Source organism: Salvelinus fontinalis, chromosome 38, assembly GCF_029448725.1.
Source record: "Salvelinus fontinalis isolate EN_2023a chromosome 38, ASM2944872v1, whole genome shotgun sequence".
NCBI lineage: Eukaryota > Metazoa > Chordata > Actinopteri > Salmoniformes > Salmonidae > Salvelinus > Salvelinus fontinalis.
Window position 1 is genome coordinate 30,425,540 of NC_074702.1, and position 22,557 is coordinate 30,448,096.

General features: G+C 45.0%; 1 protein-coding gene across 25 annotated transcripts in view; it reads right to left on the reverse strand.

Annotated features, from left to right (window-relative positions):
- The window catches only part of plecb (plectin b), a 188,137-nt gene that overhangs the window by 7,717 nt on the left and 157,863 nt on the right, over positions 1-22,557 (reverse strand). For 16 of the 25 annotated variants that reach the window (XM_055903157.1, XM_055903156.1, XM_055903164.1 and 13 more), the window contains 22 exons: positions 21,238-21,333; positions 20,904-21,031; positions 18,461-18,554; positions 17,753-17,907; positions 17,145-17,490; positions 16,846-16,923; positions 16,517-16,678; positions 16,208-16,312; positions 15,878-15,973; positions 15,606-15,731; positions 15,119-15,271; positions 14,726-14,883; positions 14,345-14,471; positions 13,371-13,554; positions 10,480-10,637; positions 7,330-7,511; positions 7,020-7,158; positions 6,168-6,524; positions 5,850-5,933; positions 5,625-5,726; positions 5,383-5,481; positions 383-3,736 (listed from right to left, as the gene is read on the reverse strand). In XM_055903157.1, coding sequence (XP_055759132.1) covers positions 383-3,736; positions 5,383-5,481; positions 5,625-5,726; positions 5,850-5,933; positions 6,168-6,524; positions 7,020-7,158; positions 7,330-7,511; positions 10,480-10,637; positions 13,371-13,554; positions 14,345-14,471; positions 14,726-14,883; positions 15,119-15,271; positions 15,606-15,731; positions 15,878-15,973; positions 16,208-16,312; positions 16,517-16,678; positions 16,846-16,923; positions 17,145-17,490; positions 17,753-17,907; positions 18,461-18,554; positions 20,904-21,031; positions 21,238-21,333 — 6,483 coding nt within the window. The remainder of the gene's footprint in view (positions 1-382; positions 3,737-5,382; positions 5,482-5,624; positions 5,727-5,849; positions 5,934-6,167; positions 6,525-7,019; positions 7,159-7,329; positions 7,512-10,479; positions 10,638-13,370; positions 13,555-14,344; positions 14,472-14,725; positions 14,884-15,118; positions 15,272-15,605; positions 15,732-15,877; positions 15,974-16,207; positions 16,313-16,516; positions 16,679-16,845; positions 16,924-17,144; positions 17,491-17,752; positions 17,908-18,460; positions 18,555-20,903; positions 21,032-21,237; positions 21,334-22,557) is intronic. The other 9 variants (XM_055903158.1, XM_055903159.1, XM_055903155.1 and 6 more) reach the window with 3 other exon arrangements.

Sequence of the window (22,557 nt, forward strand, 5' to 3'; positions counted from 1 at the left end):
CAACATTTTAGTACAATGCACTCCACTTATAAGAATCAGTCCCAAATAGTTTCAAATATATATATTAGATTGAATTATTCCTATGTTACATAATAGTATATACACTCTTCTCAGTAAGGGGAGAACATTATGGGGAACACCACCAATAATGAATCTATACTTTTGTCCTGGACAAACTGAAAATATCCTGAAGGGATATGATCTTTTTAAGCTTAGTGTACCGTAATGCAAATATAACTCAAAACAATACAACTGTGTAAGTGGTTAATTTTAAGAAGGAATAGATAAAGAAATGTAATTAAGTCATTTAAGATTGGTCATTTTCAGAGAGAGAGTTAACAATGACATAAGCTGCACTTCTATGCCATCTCTAACACAATACCTCTTTAGAGTTATTCTGTAGGTCTTCAGCCTCCTTTTTCAGTTTGTCCTTCTCCTTTTCTAGATCAGCGATGGCTTTGCGTAACTCATCAGCCTCTTTGTTGCTGCTCAGTCGCTGCACTTCAAGTTCCTCTACAACAGTCAATTTCGCTTTAGTTGCTAGCTCTGTCTGATGAAGACGGGCACTGATCTCATCTGCTTGCTTCTTGAATTTCTTGGCCTCATTCTCTGCTTTGGACTGAGCATCACTAAGTTGGGACACTTTGACTTTGAGGTTTTCAGCTTCGGCTGTGATCTCCAGCTGTCTCCTGCGCTCAGCTTCCAAGGATTTCTGGAAGCCCTCAGTCTCTTCCTCGAGACGCTGCTGCATCAGTTGTTTATCCTCAAGCAGCTTCTGGGCCTGCTCTTGAGCCAGGTCCTTCTGTCTTTGGAGCATCTCAGCCTCTGCTTTCAGTTTACATGCTTCCTGAATGGCGAGCATCTTCTCCTTTAGCATCTTCTCTGCAAGTGCCCTCTGTTGGGAGAGGTCAGATTCAGCGATCTGTCTCATGTGTGCAGCCTCCTGGGCTTCCATACTGAGTCTGGCAGCTTCTTCTGCAAGCTTCTTCATGTTCTCAGCTTCCTCAGCCAGGAATTTCTGAGTGTTATCCTTGTCCTTTTTGATAAGACGCTGGTTCTCCTGCTCAATTCTGAGTTTCAGTTTGACCAGCTCCTCCATCTGAATCTTGACTTTGAATAACTCCTCTTCCACCTGGGCCTTCTGCTTGACCGCATCACCGACTTCGTCCTTTAAGCGCTGCAGCTCCTCGTCTAAGACAGATTTTTGCTTGTCAGTTTCATCCAGCTGAAGCCTGACCTTTGTGAGCTCTTTCTCTACCTGAGACTTTTGACTCACTGTTTGCTCTGCAAGCTTTTTGTGCTTTTCCATCTCAGCATCTGCTTGTTGTTTCTGTTTGATTGCATAAGCCTCAGCCTGTGCTCGCTTGGCAGCTTCGAACTCTGCCTCCTTTCTCAATTTCACGGCTTCCTCTTGAGCTTTGGCTTGGTTGGCAGCTTCGAGTTCAGCGGCCTGTTTTTGGCGTTCTGCATCCTCAGCTTGTTGCCGGAGAAGAGCAGCCTCCTTCTCTGCCTTTTCCTTGGCAAGCTCTGCCTGTTTTGCAAGCATCTTGGCTTTCTCATACTCTTCCTTGAGCTGTTTCTGCGTGAGGTTGTCCTCCTTCTGTTGGACAAGGACACTCTGAACTTGCTGTTCTGCTGCATTGCATTTTTGTGCTGCTTGTTTGGCTACGAGGATCTGTCTTTCTGCTTCCTTGTCAGCATCCTCTTTCTGCTTTTTGGCTTCATCTGCTTTCTTTTTGAGGCGCTCCACTTCCTCCTGCGCATTTTTGCACTGTCTGCCTGCTTCTTCCTCTGCAGCAGTGATCTTTTTGACCTTTTCCTCTGCTTCGCGCCTGCGTTTCTCCTCCTCCAGGGCAAGTTTCCTGTGTTTCTCAGCCTCCTTTTCAGCTTGGAGTTTACTCTGTTGTGTTTCCTCTGCAATGTTTTTCAGTTTATTCAACTCCAGCTCCAAATCAAGCTTGCCAGATGAGGCTTTCTCAAAGTTTAGCTTGAGAATGCGAATTTCCTCCTCAACCACTCGTCTCTGCTTGAGAGTTTCATCTACAAGTGTCTTTTGTCTTCCCAACTCATTCTCAGATGACTTCTTGAGTTGATTGATCTTTTCTTCAATATGTTGCTTGTGCTGGCTGGCTTGGTCCTCCAGAGCTTTCCTCTGGTAAGCTTCATCCTCAGCTTGTCGTCTGAGTCGCTCATTCTCAGCCTCTTTTTCTTTGAGGGCAATTTCTGCTTCAGTCTTCATGCGAGTTGCCTCGTTAATGGCAGCAAGCTTCTCTTTGAGGATCCTTTCAGCTTCTACTCTTTGACGAGCTGCTTCTTGCTCAGCAACTTGCCTTTGTCGCTTGGCTTCCTCAGCGATGGATCTAAGTTTGCCTGCCTCCTCAGCAAGGTCCCTCATTTTTGCAGCTTCAGATTCGAGGAGCTGTTTGCTCTTCTCAGTGTTGGACATGCTCTCCTTTTCTGCCTTGGACTTTAGCTGCAGGAGTATATTCATTTCACTCCTCACTTTGGCCAGTTCATCTTCGAGCTGTTTCCTTTGCTGCTCAGCTGCACTGACTTCATTCTTCAGGCGGTACAGCTCGTCATCAAGCACGGATCTCTGTTGCTCAGCATGGTCGAAGTCTGCCCTTAGCCGGATTAACTCCTGTTCTGCTGAGAGTTTCTGCTGAGCAGTTCCCTCAGCTAGCCTCCTCTGCCTCTCCAGCTCTTGCTCTGCCATATCTTTCTGTTTCAGTGCGGACTCCTCAGCTTTAGCCCTCTTCCTGGCCTCGCGCTCAGCTTCCTCCTTCTGTTTCTCGGCATCCTCCTGGGCACGACTCTTTTTGTGAGCTTCTTCCTCAGCCTGGAGCCTTAAGCGGAGTGCCTCATTGGCCTTCTGCCTCCATTTCTCTAACTCCTTCTCCGCCTCCTCCCTGGCCATATCTGCCTCTTCCTGTTGCTTCTTGAGACGAGCTGCCTCCTCCTGCAGCTGGATGACAGTGACATGCTCTAGTTTGAGTGATTCCTCCAGCTTTGATGTCTTTTCAACATAGGACATGCGTTTGCTCTGGAGTTCGGTGGCAGCACTCTTCTGTGCAACCTCCTGGGCAACCTTGATCTGCCTCTCCTTCTCCACTTCAGCTTGCTTCATGCGTCTCTCCGCCTCCTCCGCCTGCATCTTCAGCTTCTCGAGGTCTTCCAGAGCCTTCTGCTTCTGCTTGGCAGCCTCCTTCTCAGCCTCAGACTTTAACTTGAGCTCTTCCTCTGCCTTGCGTTTCTTCTGGGTCTCCTCGTTGACCTGTTTGCGGAGCTTCTCAGCCTCCTCCTGTGCAAGCTTCCTCAGCCTCTCGGCTTCAGACGCTTTTTCCCGGAGTTGCTTGAGCTCATCCTCAGCGGTAGACTTCTGTTTGACAGTGGTCTCCAGCTGGATCCTGATGATACGGATTTCCTCCTCAATCTTGACTCTGCTCTGATTGGCTTCTTCTACCTGATGACTCTTGGACTTGATCTGCTGCTCTGAGAGATTTTTGAGCTCATGTAGTTCCAGCTGGATATTGTGCTTTTGCTTTTCTGCATCTACAGAAACAACTTGTCTCCTGCTGACTTCCTCCTGCATCATGAGCTTCAGCTCTTGAGCTTCCTGCTCGGCCTTGGCAATGGCCTTTGCATGAGATTCAGCTAGCTGCTTCTGTTTGTTTAACTCAGCCTGCATCTCTGCCATTTTTTTCCTGTCTTCCGCTTTCATTTTCTCAGCAGCTTTCTGTATTAGTGGAAGCAAATGGTAGAGAAAATATAAAAATTAAGCATGACAGGTTAAATGTTAATAGGTAGCTTAAAGATAGATATATGTTCAGATGTCAATTAATTCAGGAGGATGCTGTTAAAGCAAGTTAACTTCGACAAAGACAATTCAAGGTAGAAACAAGTAAGATGGGGAATGGTTATGTAACACTTAACGTATGGAGACAAGACATCACAACACAACAAGGTGAAGAACTCATGTGGCATGCAACTGTATCTTTTTCAATGTCGGTGTCCTTAAGGGAATTATTTTGTGATAACCCATTTTGCACAAGTGAAATAGTAAAGTGAATCATTTTTTAAATAACCTATTTTCAGCTTGAAATTACTCAAAGTTGTTATTCAAAAACGACATCACAATCGACCCGGCAACTAGTTAGTTGAAATGAATCTATTCACACTGTTAAACAACCTGTTACGTTGATTCTTCAGATCCCTATGATCAAGGAACTGGGCAGAATATGTGCAAAGGGGAAAGCAGGGATAGTACAAGGATAGTCTGAAAATGTAATAAGAAAATAGCACCTAAAGCCCATGCGAACACCGAATAAACGAGACATGGAAGTAAGGTGAATGTAACTAAATATGGAAATGTTTGACAGTTTAGGTGATGAATTGGAAGCCTGAGGGTATGGAAGGTAAGGCACATAAATGAGAGAATAGTGACTGGAGCGTCGTGGATTATTTACCTCTTTTTAACGCCCAAACAAGATAAGCATTCATCATGACAAAGCACTGGCAAGCAGTTAAGAGAAGCAAAGAAACAAACAAAACATTAGGGTTAGAAAAGAACGGGAGACGGAGAGTGTGTGTGTTCATCTGAAAAAAGGAAAGTGGAAGAACATGACAGTCGGCCTGAAGCACACAGTGGGAGAGCTTAGATTGACATCTAAGAGTGGCCAATGAGAAAAATAGACATAGTGAAAGAAAAGAACGCCCTTTGACAAAAACAATACGGCACACCTCAATAAATGACATGGAAAATGAATAGGCCAAAATACAAAAATGTGCAAATCCTACGAATTGCATCTTCTAAACCACTGGGATTTCCTCTCGTGCTCTCTGAAAATCGTTTGAGGATGCTCTCTTTCTTTCGCTTCAGACTGAACATGAACGTTTCATCAATTCATTGAATTCCGTGACAAGGCCACTACTGCTTATCAAAACAGTATGCAATTGTCATTGATGTTCATATAATTGATACGTATCTACTCGGACCTGGTTATTTTAAGGCACCATAAAAAAAAAAGAATGACACTCGAGCCACATTCTAATTGATAGTCCCTGGTTCCCATCTGAGAACAATGACACTTAGCACTAGGATTATTTTTGGAAGATCGTTCATATTTGCCGAATAGCTCCGCTTGGCCATCATATCATAGAGATAGGACTTCCTGTCTGCTAGGTGCCCTAACATCCTGCGGCTACAGCACAGCATGCAAATGCCAATGTTTCCAAACCATACTTTACCTCAAAACGAAAGAATATCATCCATACATTAATGTGTGCGTATGCATTTGTGCGTGCAAAAGAGTGGTCATGCGTTTGTTTTTCATCAGTTGTCAATGGGTAAGGGTTAGGATATCCCAGTGTGTTGTCACGCACCTCCTCGCCCTCTAGGCGACGCTGTGTCTCCGTGATGAACTTGATGTACTGACTGGTCAGAGTCATCAGCTCGCTGTAGCGGGTTCTTAGCGTCACATACTGGATGGAGGAGAAATGAAACAGGAAACCTTTGATTTAGTGTGGGTCTGGCTTAAACTACGGATCTAAACTTCTCTCCTGACATTGCAAATGGTGTGTCAGAGAATGACAACCTGCGTTCAGATTACACAAGTGGCACAGACCTCTTGAATGATGTTATCTGAGGCAGAATCCATTTTTGTTTTCTTCAGCGGCGAGAGAGGGTCCACCTGTGCTTTGTAGGCCACCAACTGGAGTTCATAATCCTAATAAAAAAGAAACAGGATGTGTCATCATTAAACCGTATGAAATGAAGACATTTAAATAAAGCTGTATGTGAATGTAATAATGGTTTCCCGCGTTTGCACACGAATGTTGCGCATGCTTACCTTGATAGTGTCGATATACGCCTTCGCATATTTCTGACACTCGTCAACTTTCTCTTTGTTTTGCTCGATCTCTTCCAGAAGTTTCTATGTTGGGGGAAATAATCAGAATTAGTCTGGATGGGATTTCAAGGTGTGCCTGTGTATGTTCAACGATGAGAACTACACAAAGCACACCTTTATAACATTCATAGTAGTATACAAAATAAGAAGTATAAAAACAGGTGTAAATTATTTATTTTTCATAATGTTCAGTTGACCAGCTAAGCACCTGGAGCGATGCAGTGATGTAATGGACCCCTAATACTCCCCCATCAGTACCTTCTCCTGGGCCAGTTGCTCCTTCAGAGTCTTGCTGTCGCTGATGGACACGGCCTGGATCTTCTCCTGCCTCTGCTTGGCGTCACCGATCCACTGGATGAGCCAGTCGTAGCTCTCTCTGTAGTAACCCAGCTGGCGACCGAGCTGCTCCAGCTCCCGCTGACGCAGGTCCATCTGGGAGAACACAGCTTGCCAGCGGTCCTGGAGACCGGACAGGAGATGACGGTAGTGGTCCAACTCAGCGTCACGCTCACTGTGCACACGAGACATCTTCTCGCTCACGGCTGCCGCCTTTCCGAGCTCGCCCTCCAGAGAATCGAATGCGGGCTTTTCACCCTCCGCTTCAGCGCGCATTTTCTACAGGGAAGGAGACGGTAGGGAAGAGCAACAGTTTAAATAAGCTATCAATAAGTGTAGCTTACGTCAAAAAAAATTCTGCAAAAAAGTTACAATTTTTTTTCCACGGAATCAAGTTAGGCACGTCTCTTGTGTTTCATCACGTAAACAGTTTCTCTCTCTTTTTAAACCTGCCTTGTTTCCATGATCATGATCCAAAGATATATATAAAACGCAAAAATACACAGGCGCTGGCTGTCAAGAAACCCGTAATGAATCCCACACAGTTCATTAATGTCCCAAAGCGCATGTGTTTCTAATGTAATAAACATCACAACTTATCTACTGAGTAGCGTTTATGCAAAAGCCTCTCCAGCTCTCTGGCTTGGAAAAAGCGGACCAACTGTGTCATACAAAGAGGTGGTAAGTGTTCAGAGAACTGCGAAACAAACGCCCGGTTGTTCAGTGGAAAAATAACACGAGAATAAAGGCTGAGGCTGTGCCCAGTCAGTTCACCTTGAGCTGGGTGCGGTACGTCTCCACCTCCTTGACGTCATTGGGAACCGTTTGGACCTCGCGCAGTCGCTGCTCGTACTTCTTCAGCACTCCCTCGGCCCCCTGCGTGTTGCGGATGACCACGTCCACCGTCTTCAGCCTGAGGCAAAGGAAAAGGACATGTCAGTGGAGGAGGGATGGGAAGTGGCGTGAGAGATTTAATGCTGCTTGATTAGAATGTTGTATTTTTCCCCTTGCTTGTTTGTTGCTTTTGTCAGGGCAATGAGAACCCCAGAAATGGAAACTGGCTACAGAAAGAAAACCGACTCACTTCTCTAGATAGACAGAGGAGAGGATGTAGGCATGGTCCATCTTCTTCAGGGTGAACTCCAGTTCAGAGCGCAGGACAGGCGCAGTGCTGGACTGCTGAGGAGTGGTACTCAGGACCTCCTCGGTCTTCACGGCCACCTGGTCCAGGTTCCTCTTGATGCCCTCAAGCTCCACTTGGACTTTCTGAAACAGGAGAAAAACAAGCGCATGACGATTAAGATCAAGAAAGGACAAATAGCAAAACAAAGGGAGAAAACCTCCTCCGATTACAAGCTTCCACCGAGTATCATAATGCTGAACGAGTCCCCTCCTATCAGGCCCAAGGAAGCAGTGTGTTCCTGAGCCTGACCTGTGTGTGGACTCTCTGGGTGAGGAGCTGCCAGCGGTCTTGGTGGAGTAGCAGAGAAAGGATCCCCACTAGGCCCAGAGCCAGCAGGGTCCAGAGGAGCTGGATCAGCAGACTGGGCAGTGGGCCTTCCAGCCAGTCACCCTCAGTCTCCATAGAGAAACACAGCCCAGGGACTTACTGGACACACTGAGCTTATACACTACTCTATTTTCCCTTTCTCTCTCTCTCTCTCACGCTCTCTGTCTTACTCTCATGACTCGCCTTCTCCTCTCTCCCTCTTCCCCCCTCAGAGGCAGCGCAGAAGGCGGCGACCATGCCATTCCATTCCCTCCCTCTCTATCTACCTCTGCCCTGCCTATCCTCCCTTCCACTGAGTCACCGCTCCTCTCTTTCCTGCTGCACTTGGCTCCCGTACAGTATGTATATCTCCTTTCTCAAGCCCCCTTCCTTCTCACATTTCTCTCCCCCACCGCAGAAAGCCCATAGCTGCAATCTGCTGTAATTAGGCCGCGCTGTCTCCTCTCTCGGTATTTCATCCCCTCTCTGTCAACCCCTACCTCATTCTCTTTCTTCCTCATTCTCTCTCTCTCCTATTCTGTGTAGTGCTCTGTCCTGTTTTTGGTGCCAGTCTGTAGCTTGGTATCAGGGTTGGGGAGTAACGGATTACATGTAACTGATTACGAAAAAACAAAACAAAAATGTACGTTACGTGACCAGCTAAAATATTGCAATCAGACGCTTTTGAAAAACGACTTACTTTTACATTCAAAAAGGATGTTTGTGAAAAAACGGTTCTCAATGACATTCAAACCGCCGTTGAAAAGTTCAAGCTACAGTATGTCTTCCAACGGTGCGAGTGCTGTCGGGAATCCAAAGATGATCCAACTTGACAGCAGATTGACAGCAGGACAGCAGATATCACTCACTATTGATATCTACATAGCGCCCTGATTTGAATCCCACTGGTGCTCTCTCATTTAGCTATTTGCACCTCACGGATTGTGGTGGTTGTGGATGGCTGCTCACAAATGGATGTGTGTATTTTAACGCAACAGTGATTGAATGAAATACGTTTAAGCCGCCTTATCAATCATTGTTTTTGTGACCAGTGGACAGCCAGTGAAAACGTTGATCTTGCAACAGCTGCATAGAGCAGATCCCAGCCTAGGGAAAAAAAGTTTGAGGAAGTTCCTTCCTTCTAAACTCCTCTGTGGTATTGTGCTCCATACGGTCAAAAACAAGTTTCATTTAAGAAGATCACAAGTGGGGATTTTATTGCTGGATTTAATTTGTGCTGATTCAGGGAAATGCCCATAGGCCTAATGGACACATGCTCAAACGCGCACACTTTTGATAAGACTTAAAACTCTGCAAATTATAGAGGTATCAAAGTGTCGCCAAAGAAAAACGGAAACAATAAGCCTATAGCAAACACAGAATATGGTATACATTTTTCATATGCAAGTTGCACTTTTCAGTAGTGCTCATAGAATGCCATTCAGTGAGAGCAGCATTTATTTTTAAACTCAAAGCAATGAGCCTGCCTGTCAACAAAATCATAAACAACAGAGTAGGCTAATAAGTCCTTCGTTTTTGGGTAATGCTCAGGTAAAACATTTTGGCTAATCTATATTTCCATATTTACAAGTCCTATTCTTGAAGATCAAGGGGTATTCAATTAATTGGAATGACTGGAAATCTGACAGACTTTGGTTTTTAATGTAAAGATATAGCCTAATCATATTATTATCTGTAGCAGAAAGCAATGGGTTAGAAGAAGCCTACATAACCAACCCATAAAGTAAAATGCAACATCCATTTATGGCGAACTATGTAAACGCTAACATTGATTTATCAAGTAATAGATGTCGGTAAAAGCCAGCAGCATACCACCCTGCATACCACTGCTGGCTTGCTTCTGAAGCTAAGCAGGGTTGGTCCTGGTCAGTCCCTGGATGGGAGACCAGATGCTGCTGGAAGTGGTGTTGGAGGGCCAGTAGGAGGCACTCTTTCCTCTGGTCTAAAAAATACCCCAATGCCCCAGGGCAGTGATTGGGGACACTGCCCTGTGTAGGGTGCCGTCTTTCGGATGGGACGTTAAACGGGTGTCCTGACTCTCTGAGGTCATTAAAGATCCCATGGCACTTATCGTAAGAGTAGGGGTGTTAACCCCGGTGTCCTGGCTAAATTCCCAATCTGGCCCTCAAACCATCATGGTCACCTAATAATCCCCAGTTTACAATTGGCTCATTCATCCCCCTCCTCTCCCCTGTAACTATTCCCCAGGTCGTTGCTGCAAATGAGAACGTGTTCTCAGTCAACTTACCTGGTAAAATAACGGTAAATAAGTAAAAGTGGTAAAATAAAGGTTTGCCGCCTTCTAATGCATCTTAAGGGGGAAGAAATCTATTACAATTTTGGCCATGTAACTAATGGATTACATTTAGAAAGTAACCTACCAAACCCTGCTTGGTATCACATTTTAGGTGCTTCCCCCTCCATAAAAGTTTGACAGTAGCTCCTAAAAACACATTCAGGGTTCTTTATGACGCTATTCCCAGTGTTCAAATAAAACGTCATTGTTTTTTGGTGATTAACTTCGGTATCTGTTGTCCCATGGACACTAGCACTGATGTGCCCCTCCCCCGCCATTACCTTTACCTGTATATAGGTTATACTTCATTATCCTATATTTATACAGGTTGATCCACTGAGTGTCTTTTACAGAGGAGACCTGTCCAATAAATAGGTTAGACCTAAGTCACAACGTATTCTTTAGTTAGTACAGTGTAGGTACAGCACCTTCTGGTCGGTGGTCTTCTGGGCAGAGTCTTGGATGGGGTCCTTGTCCACGGGCTTGCGGATGCGGGCCACGGTACGAGCCTCGCAGTCCTCTATCCGTAGACGCAGGTCCTTGATCTGGGTGATGTAGGTCACACACATCGACTCGTCCTGCTCACCTGTGTGCAAGCGTGGACATTGTGGAGATCGGTTAGGGTGGTAAGAGTGTGGCACTAGTAGCTCCAAGGTTGTGGGTTCAAGACCCACAGGGATCACAGTCAAAATGTACAGCGCTCACTGTACTGTAAATCATTTCGGGTAGAAGTGGCAATAGTAATAAAATGATTATATTATCATGGTGAAGAGCTTAGGGCAGGATGGGTGTGGTCACTGTGGGTGTAGGTGTGGTAAGATAGAGGGTTGACTATAGTGTGGTGAAACCTTTCCCTTGTTTTCTTCCATGTACGTTCTTTACCTTGCAATACCTCACTGCTTTGAATGGAATTACAATTGCAGATATTTACATACAGTTGAAGTCGGAAGTTTACATACCCTTAGGTCCACACATTTCTTGTTAACTATGGTTTTGGCAAGTCGGTTAGGACATCTACTTTGTGCATGACACAAGGCATTTTTCCAACAACTGTTTACAGATAGATTATTTCACTTTTAATTCACTGTATGACAATTCCAGTGGGTCAGAAGTTTACATACACTGAGTTGACTGTGCCTCTAAACAGCTTGGAAAATTCCAGAAAATAATGTCATGGCTTTAGAAGCTTCTGATAGGCTAATTTACATAATTTGAGTCAATTGGAGGTGTACCTGTGGATGTATTTCAAGTCCTACCTTCAAACTCAGTGCCTCTTTGCTTGACATTATGGAAAAATAAAAATAAATCAGCCAAGACCTCAGAAAAAAATTGTAGACCTCCACAAGTCTGGTTCATCCTTGGGAGCAATTTCCAAACGCCTGAAGGCACCACAAACAATAGTACGCAAGTATAAACACCATGGGACCATGCAGCTGTCATACCGCTCAGGAAGGAGACTCATTCTGTCTCCTAGAGATGAACGTACATTGATGCAAAAAGTGCTAATCAATCCCAGAACAACAGCAAAGGACATTGTGAAGATGCTGGAGGAAACAGGTGAAAAAGTATCTATATCCACAGTAAAATGAATCCTATATTGACATAACCTGAAAGGCCGCTCAGCAAGGAAGAAGCCACTGCTCCAAAACTGCCATAAAAAAAGCCAGGCTACAGTTTGCAACTGCACAAGGGGACTTAGATCGTACTTTTGTAGAAAGGTCCTCTGGTCTGATGAAACAAAAATAGAACTGTTTGGCCATAATGACCATCGTTATGTTTGGAGGAAAAAGGGGGAGGCTTGCAAGCCGAAGAACACCATCCCAACCGTGAAGCACAGCATCATGTTGTGGGGGTGCTTTGCTGCAGGAGGGACTGGTGCACTTCACAAAATAAATGGCATCATGAGGAAGAAAATTATGTGGATATATTGAAGCAACATCTCAAGACATCAGTCAGGAAGTTAAAGTTTGGTCGCAAATGGGTCTTCCAATTGGACAATGACCCCAAGCATACTTCCAAAGTTGTGGCAAAATGGCTTAAGGACAACAAAGTCAAGGTATTGGAGTGGCCATCACAAAGCCCTGACCTCAATCCCATAGAAGATTTGTGGGCAGAACTGAAAACGTGTGTGTGAGCAAGGAGGCCTACAAACCTGACTCAGTTACACCAGCTCTGTCAGGAGGAATGGGCCAAAATTCACCCAACTTATTGTGGGAAGCTTGTGAAAGGCTACCCGAAACGTTTGACCCAAGTTAAACAATTTAAAGGCAATGCTACCAAGTACTAATTGACTACAGGGAATTTTTACTAGGATTAAATGTCAGGAATTATGAAAAACTGAGATTAAATGTATCTGGCTAAGGTGTATGTAAACTTCCGACTTCAACTGTACATACATACATACACACACACACTTTTTGTGCAGTATATTCATATGGTTCATGATCAGACATGCATGTGTTCACATGTAGTGTGTCACACACACACACACACACACACACACACACACACACACACACACACACACACACACACACACACACACACACACACACACACACACAGGTTGATATGCATTCAAACAAAGCATATTGCATTACAAATGACCCACTGTGCAGTGGTATCTCTACACACAGCAAAACACAGCTTGACCACTACCTGAATGTGTTTTTCTACAGCACTATATTGCATAACAAAAAAACAAACCAAGCCACATTGGAAACAGGAAATGGACAAAAAAAGAAAAAATAGCATGCACTCACTCAAACGCTGTAAGAGCTAGCGAAAGCATTGCTATTAACGTGAACACAGTAAGTTGATGGGGTTGGAGTGACGGAAACAACAAATCGTTCATTTTTGGACGTGCCAACCATCCATAGTTCAAAAGCATGGCGGTTCAGTGTTGCCTGTGTGAATTATAGCTTAGCGTGACACACTTACCTTTGGTTTTAACCACTGGTCCTGAAAGGTGAATTTGACAGTTACCCAATGTTGCTGAACTGGTGTACAGTAACACGCCTTTCACCCCTGACTACACACATCCACTGTAAAGAAGACTGTTTGCTGGTGGTACTCAGAGAAGGAGAGTGGATGCCACCCTAACTGAGATCAAAACTTTATTTTACAGCCCGCTGTTTATTCGGTAATTACTTATAAATTATTTGTCAAACCAGGTAGTCACCAAACCAGAAAGTACCCACTAATACCCCGATTCGTTTCTTAGTTAATACCATGTCAACACCAGGTAAGTACCAGGCTGTAAAATAAAGGGTTACAGAGGTTTGTTGTGTCTGTTCGTGAGCATGTAGGTGGAACTGACCTTTCTCCACAGAGCGCAGAAGGTTGTCGTAGTACTGTGTGGTCTTCGAGTAGTCGCCCTCGATCTGCATACGGTCGTGTGGACCAAACAGCTGGGAATCCTGACTGTCACGCATGAAGTCCTGATAGTGAAGCTCCAGGTTCCTCATAATCAGCCTGTACTCCTCCACCTTCATGGTCTTAAACTATATAGAGAAGAGAGGAAAAAGAGAGAGAGAGAGAGAGAGGAAAAAGAGAGAGAGGGAGAAGAGAAAAGAGAGAGAGAGAGAGAGAGAAAGAGAGGAAGAGGATGTAGAGAGGGGGGGAAAGAGGGAGAGGTAGAATAAGGAGAGGGGTAAGTAAATAGTCGATCTAAAACAAGTTCATCTTAATCGTTATAATCTTTCAAAACCTCCGTGTGAGAGGAACCGATCAGAATTGCCTGTCAATTTGTCACTGTCATTCTGCCCATGTACCCTGCCTGCATCACAACCTGCTTTAGGCGGTTACATTTGATAAAAATCCAATCTACTATACAATCAAGGCTTTTAGTTGGTTTGTTACGTAATACAAAACAAGCTTTGGTAGACACCGCTCCTTACTGTCGTAACAGCATACGAACGTTCCCCGCCGTTAATTCCATTTGGAAACCCATGAGGTGTTCTAACTCAATAAAACACTCGTCCATGTTTACATGGTCTGCTCTATAAATAACAGCGCTCCAGACTCAACCTCACCGGAAAGCAACAAAGGAATGGCAAATCCCCCCGTTCGATTCAGTACACTTACAGTGACACCAACCGGGTGACCACTTGACTCCCTCTCACAGGGTGACTGATTGGCTGTCTGCGAGGATCACGTTGAACTTAAAATAGTGCACGTCTAAGCTTCAAAACAGTTAACTAACGTCAAACTATTCCAATGACTATTTATCTGTCTCCGTTTTTTCCCCCCCCTCCAAGATGAAGAATAAAAACCCAGATGACTAGCGTTTACCATGGTGATGTTCCAGGTACGTATCTGTGTGATGTCTCTCGTCAGGTACTGCCAAGAAAGCATGCTCTTCATGTCCACGTGCATTCTCTGCCACAGGACCAGCATCGACTGGTGACCAGAGTCCAGACTGGGGTAGGAGACAGAAGGGAGTGTTACTGTACTGTAAAACAAATATAACTAAGGCCCAGAGTTTTATCAAGGCTAGGTCACGAAAAAACAGCCTGGTCCCAGATCTGTTTGTGTCACCTTACCAACTCCTATGGTCATTGTGACGGAAGACGGCGCAAAACAGATATGGGACGTGGCAACAACAAAAAAAGAAAAACGGGCTCCGCGTGATCCATTGATGGAGAGCGCTGTGTATTGATGTAAGAGTCTCACCTGGAAACACTGTCCATAGCCTCCTTGTTGACAGGTGGAACCAGAAAGCAGACTGACGGCACCACCGCCTCAATGCCGGAGCGGTTCAGGACCTTCCACTTGTTGGGCTGCGGGGAGTTGTTGATGAGAGCACACTCCTCTCCCTTGTGGACGGTGATCTGCACAGAGAGACGGAGGACATGAGACGTTACAGTCCACGGACGGATGGATGGATGGTGGATGGCTAGACCGGCATGAATGAACGAACCAGGAAGAATGAATAAATGAAGAATGAACAAACAAATGAATGAACAAACAAACAAAAAGGAAGTATCTACTTCCTCTACATAGGTAGAGCCGTTATTCCTACACCAGATACCTTCAAAAGGGTGATGATAAAGACGATATGCTTACCTCCATCTGTTTGAAGTCACACACGGCCTGGATGGGCAGTTTGCCCTTGATGGACTTGGTGGGGTTACGAGGCTTCAGCTGGATTATGGTCTTGGCCCTCTTGTTCAGGCCGGCCACGTGAGTCTTAAACTCGTTCAGCTGTTCCTTCTCCTCCTGGTGAAGAAGGGAAACAATTCAACATCTTCAGGAAAAAGACGGGACAAAAAGATAAGAGAGTTTCCTGCTTTGCTTTCGCTGCATTTGACGCGACTAAAGTCCTGCCGACGAGACGAATGACCCATATTCATAAAGTATCTCAGAGTACGAGTACTGATCTAGGATCAGGGGATCACCCCTTTCCGTTCATCATATATAAAAAGCAGACCTGATACTAGATCCACAGTCCTACTCTCACGATTTATGAATACGGGTCCAGAGATAGGTGACCTCATGTTTTATGGGAGCACAAGCACCCGTAGACAGTCCAACTGTGTATTAGGCTACGTACCATCGCATCCTGCAGCAGGTCCTCTAGTCGCGTGGCCGTAGTGGCGCGATCGCAGCTGTACTTCTTCTTCATCGTCTCCTGCATCTTCTTCATCCTCTCCTCAGCTTCTTTCACGTCCGAAAAGAACTGCAAGGAAGCACAAGAAGATAAGGGGCGTGTGTATTGAACAGTAACACGAGAACGTCAACAATTGTGTTTGGAACTATTACTTATAGAACCATGCAGGTTTATGAGACATTCGCTATTTTGAAAATGATTCGGAGCATCCAAACCTGGTAGTAAGCTGTGTTCTCTTTGAGGTGAGCCTCGATGCAACAACACAGCTGGAGGATCCAGCTCCACTGAGTCTGCAGGGCTGCTGTGAAGGCCTGGAAATTAAAGGGGGACAAGAGTTGAGCAAAACAGGGTGGTGTTCATTAGGCACCAAGCGGAGGAATACTGACTGAAACAGGGAGGGACTACCTGATCTTGTCCAATAAGACATGCTTGTTTTTAGCTGCAAAACAATCTACTACAAGATGCAGTTCTGTGTACTAATGCATACATCCAGGTTTACCCTGCTATTGCACATGGAGACCACTTGGGGGTAGTGTAGTGCTCACCTCCACTGTTTTCTTGCCAGGGTGGCCCTCCTTCAGCATCTTGTCTCCTGTGGCCTGGATGTCGTTGACCTTTTTCTCTCTCAGCTCCAGCTCACGCATCAGACCCTTCAGAATCAAGAATCAAGATGAGCTATCAATGAGCAACAGCCTTACATTCAGATGAGCACTACTCTAGAGTTTAGAAGTACTGTATGATCTATTCAATCTTTTTCTAGGCCTCAGAAAATGTGCACTTCAACAAACCAAGCTGTCTCAACAGCGTTTCTGATATATTTTTTCAAGTTGTGTGTGTTTGTTTTTCTGACCTACCGAGTAGTTGTCTTTCTTGGCGGTCATGTTGGTGTTGCGGTCGCTCCAGTCGTAGTTGACCTCCTCCTCCTCTTTGTCGTTGAGCCACATCAGCTCCTTGGTTGCCGCGCTGACAAACACATAGAGCGAGTCCAGGTTACGCAGACGAGACTTGGAGGAGTTCTGGGAGAGAGAGCGGTGAAAGAGGAAAGATTAGATTACATACTGTGTGTGTGCATTTATGAGAATACAATTATTACTAATCCTGGTGGTAGTTGACCCATAACAGCATCTTTACCCAAAAAATATTACATTTAACACTAAATAACGCTTCTGAATAAAGATCTTACCAGCAGCTTGGCATACTGAAGGTCCAGTTTGCCCAGGTATTGACTGTACGTCCCCTTACTGACTGGGGATAGCTGGCTCTGAGGGACACAAGAGACACACAGGCCACATCAATGTAATGTCACAGTCAGAGAGAATCTAGCACTTGAGGATGGTAATGAACGTATATAATGTCTCCATTCCCTCGGATCGAATACAAAGTACATGATATAAACTCATTGAAAGTGTAAAGGAAATATACGGAGATATAGAGAGTCTATGAAACAAATGTATTATAACACCCCACTAAAACATATTTCACCTTTGCCCCTTTAAGGTCTAGTACCTCGTCAGCCTTGGCCCGTTCGATCTTGGCGCGGAAGTCCTCCACGGTCTGGTGCAGGCCCCGGTGGCTGCCCAGCTGAGACTCCGCGGTGGGCAGGTCTGAGCCCCACTCGGCCTCGTCAATCCGCCTCTGACTCTCCTCCACCCAGGTCAGCAGGTCCTGGGCGTAGCGCAGGGTCACCTCGTCCAGCTCGGGACGCACCCTGGAGGACGACTGCTGGATGGTCTGGGTCTGGATCATCTGGGTGGACGTCACCTGAGACTTGAGACGCAGGTTGTAATCGGTGCGCAGGTTCACAAGACGCTCGTGAAGGCGGTATACCCTGTGGGAACGACGCGCATTTTGACAGGTAAGTGCTCTGTCCTGTAACACATTTCTTCAATTAAATGACTATGATTATGCAACAAGCTTAGGTTTCAATCAGCGTTCATGACTACAGGGGAAGGGGATATCATTTATAATTTCGAGAAAATTATTATCCTAACGAAGCAAATCGCTGTAATCGATCAATGTATATAATATAATCGAATAGGAAATAGATACTTTATTATCCATTTTGTGAGAAACTGAAACGGCCAACTCACCTGCGGTACATCTGCTCGGCCTGCAGGTGGCGCCCATCTTTGAGCTGCTGCACGTCGTTGAAGAGCAGGCGGATCATGCCGTCTGCCTTGTCCAGGTCCCGCCCCACCTCGGCAGTGTGCTGAGCCGGCTTCCCTGCACTCAGGAGACGGATGTCCTAGTGGGAGGAGGGCATACCAATATTAATGTCATTAACCTATGAGCTTTCGAAAGCGAGAAGGTAAAGGGTTTCTATGATTGACAGACTTGCTGGAGAACAGTTCAGAGCTTCATTTTGTTATGTGAGACTGTATCCAGCCCACCTCACGCTGTTGTATGGCAGGAGAGGGAATACCGTTCTGATTGGAGCATTTTCGCTGGTGATGACTGGACACATTGGTTTTGAATGAGGTAGTAAAGAGACAGCTAATGATTTTCTAACTGGAGCATATGACTTACCCGGTATGAGTCATTTGACCCAATCACTGGCCTATAGCAACTTTACATAATTGAGGACAATGGCTGTCCTTAGTTTCCCCCAGCTCTAGCCACAGCCTGTCCCGGCTCCAACCTCATTCCCAGCCCCAATCCCAGCTCAAGCCTCAGCCCCAGTCCCAGCCTCAGTCGCAGGCTCATTCCCAGGCCCAGTCCCAGCCTCAGTCGCAGGCTCATTCCCAGGCCCAGCCTCAGGCCTCACTGTACTGTCAGAGTGTTAGTGGTCCAAGACTCACCGTCTGCAGCAGGGTGTCCAGCTGGTTGAGCTGCTCCTCACACACACCTGACTCCATCTGGACTTTGCTGACGATCCTCTGGAGTCGCTCTAGCCTGAGGGAAGAGAAGAGGAGCGTTAACACTAATCTGGTCAAAGCATTTTTATTTCAATGGTTTTTAGCAAACATAACAGGTCAGGATCAACACGGACCTGGGTATAGAATTTCATTTCTGTACCATGCTAAAAGTGAATGAATCAATAGAAAAACAAACAAACCCCCAAAGAATTGTCACGATTAAGAATATCAAGTATCAAATATAACATATTCCTTGCTTGGCCACAGCTAAAAACGTCATAGTAACACAATGACCACAACAGCACAATCACTGAAAGTCCGGAACATGACACTTACAGCCTCTTTGAATGCAGCAGGCACTCTACTCTATAAGGGTCCGTCACTAATGCCATGCTCTTGTCCCGATGCTCTCCCTTTTAAAGTCCCAGGTAGAGCGGTGGCTCTTCTTAACACAGTCCCATAGTGTCACGGGAATTCTCTCCCAACCTTGGTAGCGACAACAAATGTCTGCTGGGCTTGTTCAGCCATTCCTCATCCCAGGTCATGAATAAGGCTGCCCAGACAGAGCGCTGCCCAGTCTGATAAAATTAGTCCAAACTAGTGAACGATGACTGCCCATTACACTGAACATGGACCAGGCAAACAAGACTGTCTCGTGACAGTGGACCGGCCCATTTCAAGACAACTTGCAACGCAACATCCCTCCAGCTACCTAGCCTTATGATATCGATAACCTTGGCATTTGATGTCTTCTGACAGACAATCATATCGGATTACGTTGACGAGAATACATTTTGTAAAAAAAATAAATAAATCGCTCCGCGTGAACAGAGGATGGCTTTCTTTGCAATCCCTTCATTTGCAAAGGGAAAGCCTGATTCAATCATAACATCTGGATATGGAGTCTCCGAATGAGGGGAGATGGGTAACAGAATTACTGTGCATTACTTCGCTTCAGAGGTTGTTCTTGCAGCTGTTTAAAACGGCACATGGTCTGATAAATAGAATCGGCTTGATACGAATCCATCTGTCACTTTCTGTGGTTTTCATATGAATCACGATTCATTCGCCGTAAGTAGATTGCACTCGTCAACGGTCTGATATTCTAATCTACGCTTCGTGGTGCTACTCAATCAAAGAAACTAGTGGAAACTTCCATCTAAAGTCGAGTCATCCCTGAAGAACTTGGAGAAAGCAGGCAGGACAGTGGCCGAGCCCCTTACGGCATCATAGATGGCGAACCTCGGGCGTGCCAATGGTATTACTGTTCTAGAGGAGCTGACTCTAGACAAACCACAGCCTAAACAAGGTCCCCGAGCAGTGCAACTCAGGTAAAACTGGGTTTAATAGACTAATGGAGTTAGTTATCCAGGATGCTCTCACACAGACAACAATAACATATTCTTCCCATTTTGTAAAATGAAGAATTATTTTCTAACAAAACAGGCAGAAACTAACAAGGTCACATGAAGAGAGTAGATATATAGTAAACAAAAAATATAAACGCAACAAGCAACAATTGAATTGATTTTACTTAGTTCATATGAGGAAATCAGTCAATTGAGATAATAAATTCATTAGGCCCTAATATATAGATTTCACGGGACTGGGAGTACAGATACGCATCTGTTAGTCACAGATACCTTTTTAAAAAATGGACCTTACAATGGGCCTTAGTATCTCTTCATGATATTTTTGTGCATTCAAGCCGTCATCGATAAAATGCAATTGTGTTTGTTGTCAGTAGCTTATGCCTGCCCATACCATAACCCCACAGCCACCGTGGGGCACTCTGTTCATAACGTTGACATCAGCAAATCGCTCGCCCACACGGCGGCATACGCGTGGGTCTGCGGTTGTGAGGTCGGTTGGACGCACTGCCAAATTCTCTAAAACGACGTTGTAGGCGGCTTATAAAGAAATGAACATTCAATTCTCTGGCAACAGCTCTGGTGGACATTCCTGAAGTCAGCATGCCAATTGCACACTCCCTCTAAACGTTAGACATCTGTGGTTGAGATTTGTGACAAAACTGCACATTTTAGAGTGGCCTTTTATTGTCCCCAGCACAAGGTGCACCTGTGTAATGATCATGGTGTTTAATCAGATTATTAATATGCCACACCTGTCAGGTGGAGGGATTATCTTGGCATCCCCACTAACAGGGATGTAAACTAATTTGTGCATAGAATTTGTGAGAGAAATACGCTTTTTTGTGCGTATGGAACATTTCAGGGATCTTTTATTTCAGCTCATGAAACATGGGACCAAGACCTTTACATGTTGCGTTTGTATTTTTGGTCAGTGTAGATCCAGATGAGGATTGATGGACTCGGGAATAATATGGCCAGACATTGATATCCACCACACAGCGTCACTCACTCACCTCTCAAACTCTATCCTGAGCAGTCGTTCTCTCTCAAGGATGGCCACGTGCAGACGGCCCCATTCCTTCTCCACATCAATTGGATGGTAGCCTGGAGGAACCTTGACCTGACCAGCATGCACTGCACTCTGTAGAGGGGGTGGTGTAAAATAAGAAGTGTTAGACCTCTAGCCACAAATCAGACAACCACTTTTATCTATCTATATCAATCTATCAAAAATAGAGTATAATGGAATGGGATACCATAGAGTAGAATACAATAAAATAGAATCGAATAGACTAGAATGCAAATAGAATAGAAAATAATAGAATAGAAGCTTTGTGTATGGCTAACCTCAAAGGACTGGTAGATGAGTTTGGAACGGTGCTTGGCGGCCTCCTTTGCAGGCAGTTCCGTCTCTTTGAACTTCAAAAACTGACGCCACAGGATCTGAAAGAGAGAGAGACAGGATGAAGGAGACATTTTTTTTTACCGTTCTCGAACGGTCACAAAGGGGAAATTGACATCGAAAAATGAAATATGCATGTGCAGTGAAATGTGTTGCTTTACAGGGTTAGCTATAGCAGTACGGCGCCCCTGGAGCAAATGACTGTTAAGTGCCTTGCTCAAGGATACATCAGCCGATTTTTCACATTGTCGGCTCGGGTATGCGAACCAGCGACATTTTGGTTCCTGGCCCAACACTCTAACCGCTAGGCTACCTACCGAATTATCTTGTGAATCAATCCATCCTACTCTTGCTTCCTTTTTAAAATGCTACATGACACTAAACAGGGTTGATGACAATTCTATTTCAAGACAGTCAATTCAGAAAGTAAACTGAAATTCCATTTGAAATGGAATTGACCCCAACCACGACAGCAGTACTTATTCAAACTGCTTCCGTTGACTCTAGTCTAGGAGATGATTCTGCTTCCATTGACTCTAGTCTAGGAGATGATTCTGCTTCCATTGACTCTAGTCTAGGAGATGGTTCTGCTTCCATTGACTCTAGTCTAGGAGATGATTCTGCTTCCATTGACTCTAGTCTAGGAGATGATTCTGCTTCCATTGACTCTAGTCTAGGAGATGGTTCTGCTTCCATTGACTCTAGTCTAGGAGATGATTCTGCTTCCGTTGACTCTAGTCTAGGAGATGATTCTGCTTCCATTGACTCTAGTCTAGGAGATGATTCTGCTTCCATTGACTCTAGTCTAGGAGATGATTCTGCTTCCATTGACTCTAGTCTAGGAGATGATTCTGCTTCCATTGACTCTAGTCTAGGAGATGATTCTGCTTCCATTGACTCTAGTCTAGGAGATGGTTCTGCTTCCGTTGACTCTAGTCTAGGAGATGATTCTGCTTCCATTGACTCTAGTCTAGGAGATGATTCTGCTTCCATTGACTCTAGTCTAGGAGATGGTTCTGCTTCTGTGGTGTAAAACTACAGCTCTTGATGAGTGAGTTGACATGTTTACATTCTTACACGGGGCGTTACTTGAGAAAGGATTGTAACCTTGGAGGTTTCTAACATGTCCCCATGTCCTTAATTCACACACATACACACAGAGCTTGACCTTTTCAATTGGCCAGAGATCAATAACGTGGCTAACCCGATTATTCTGACACCTTCCCAAATAAAAACTCAAGCTAACAAAGATAAGGGGTGTTGAA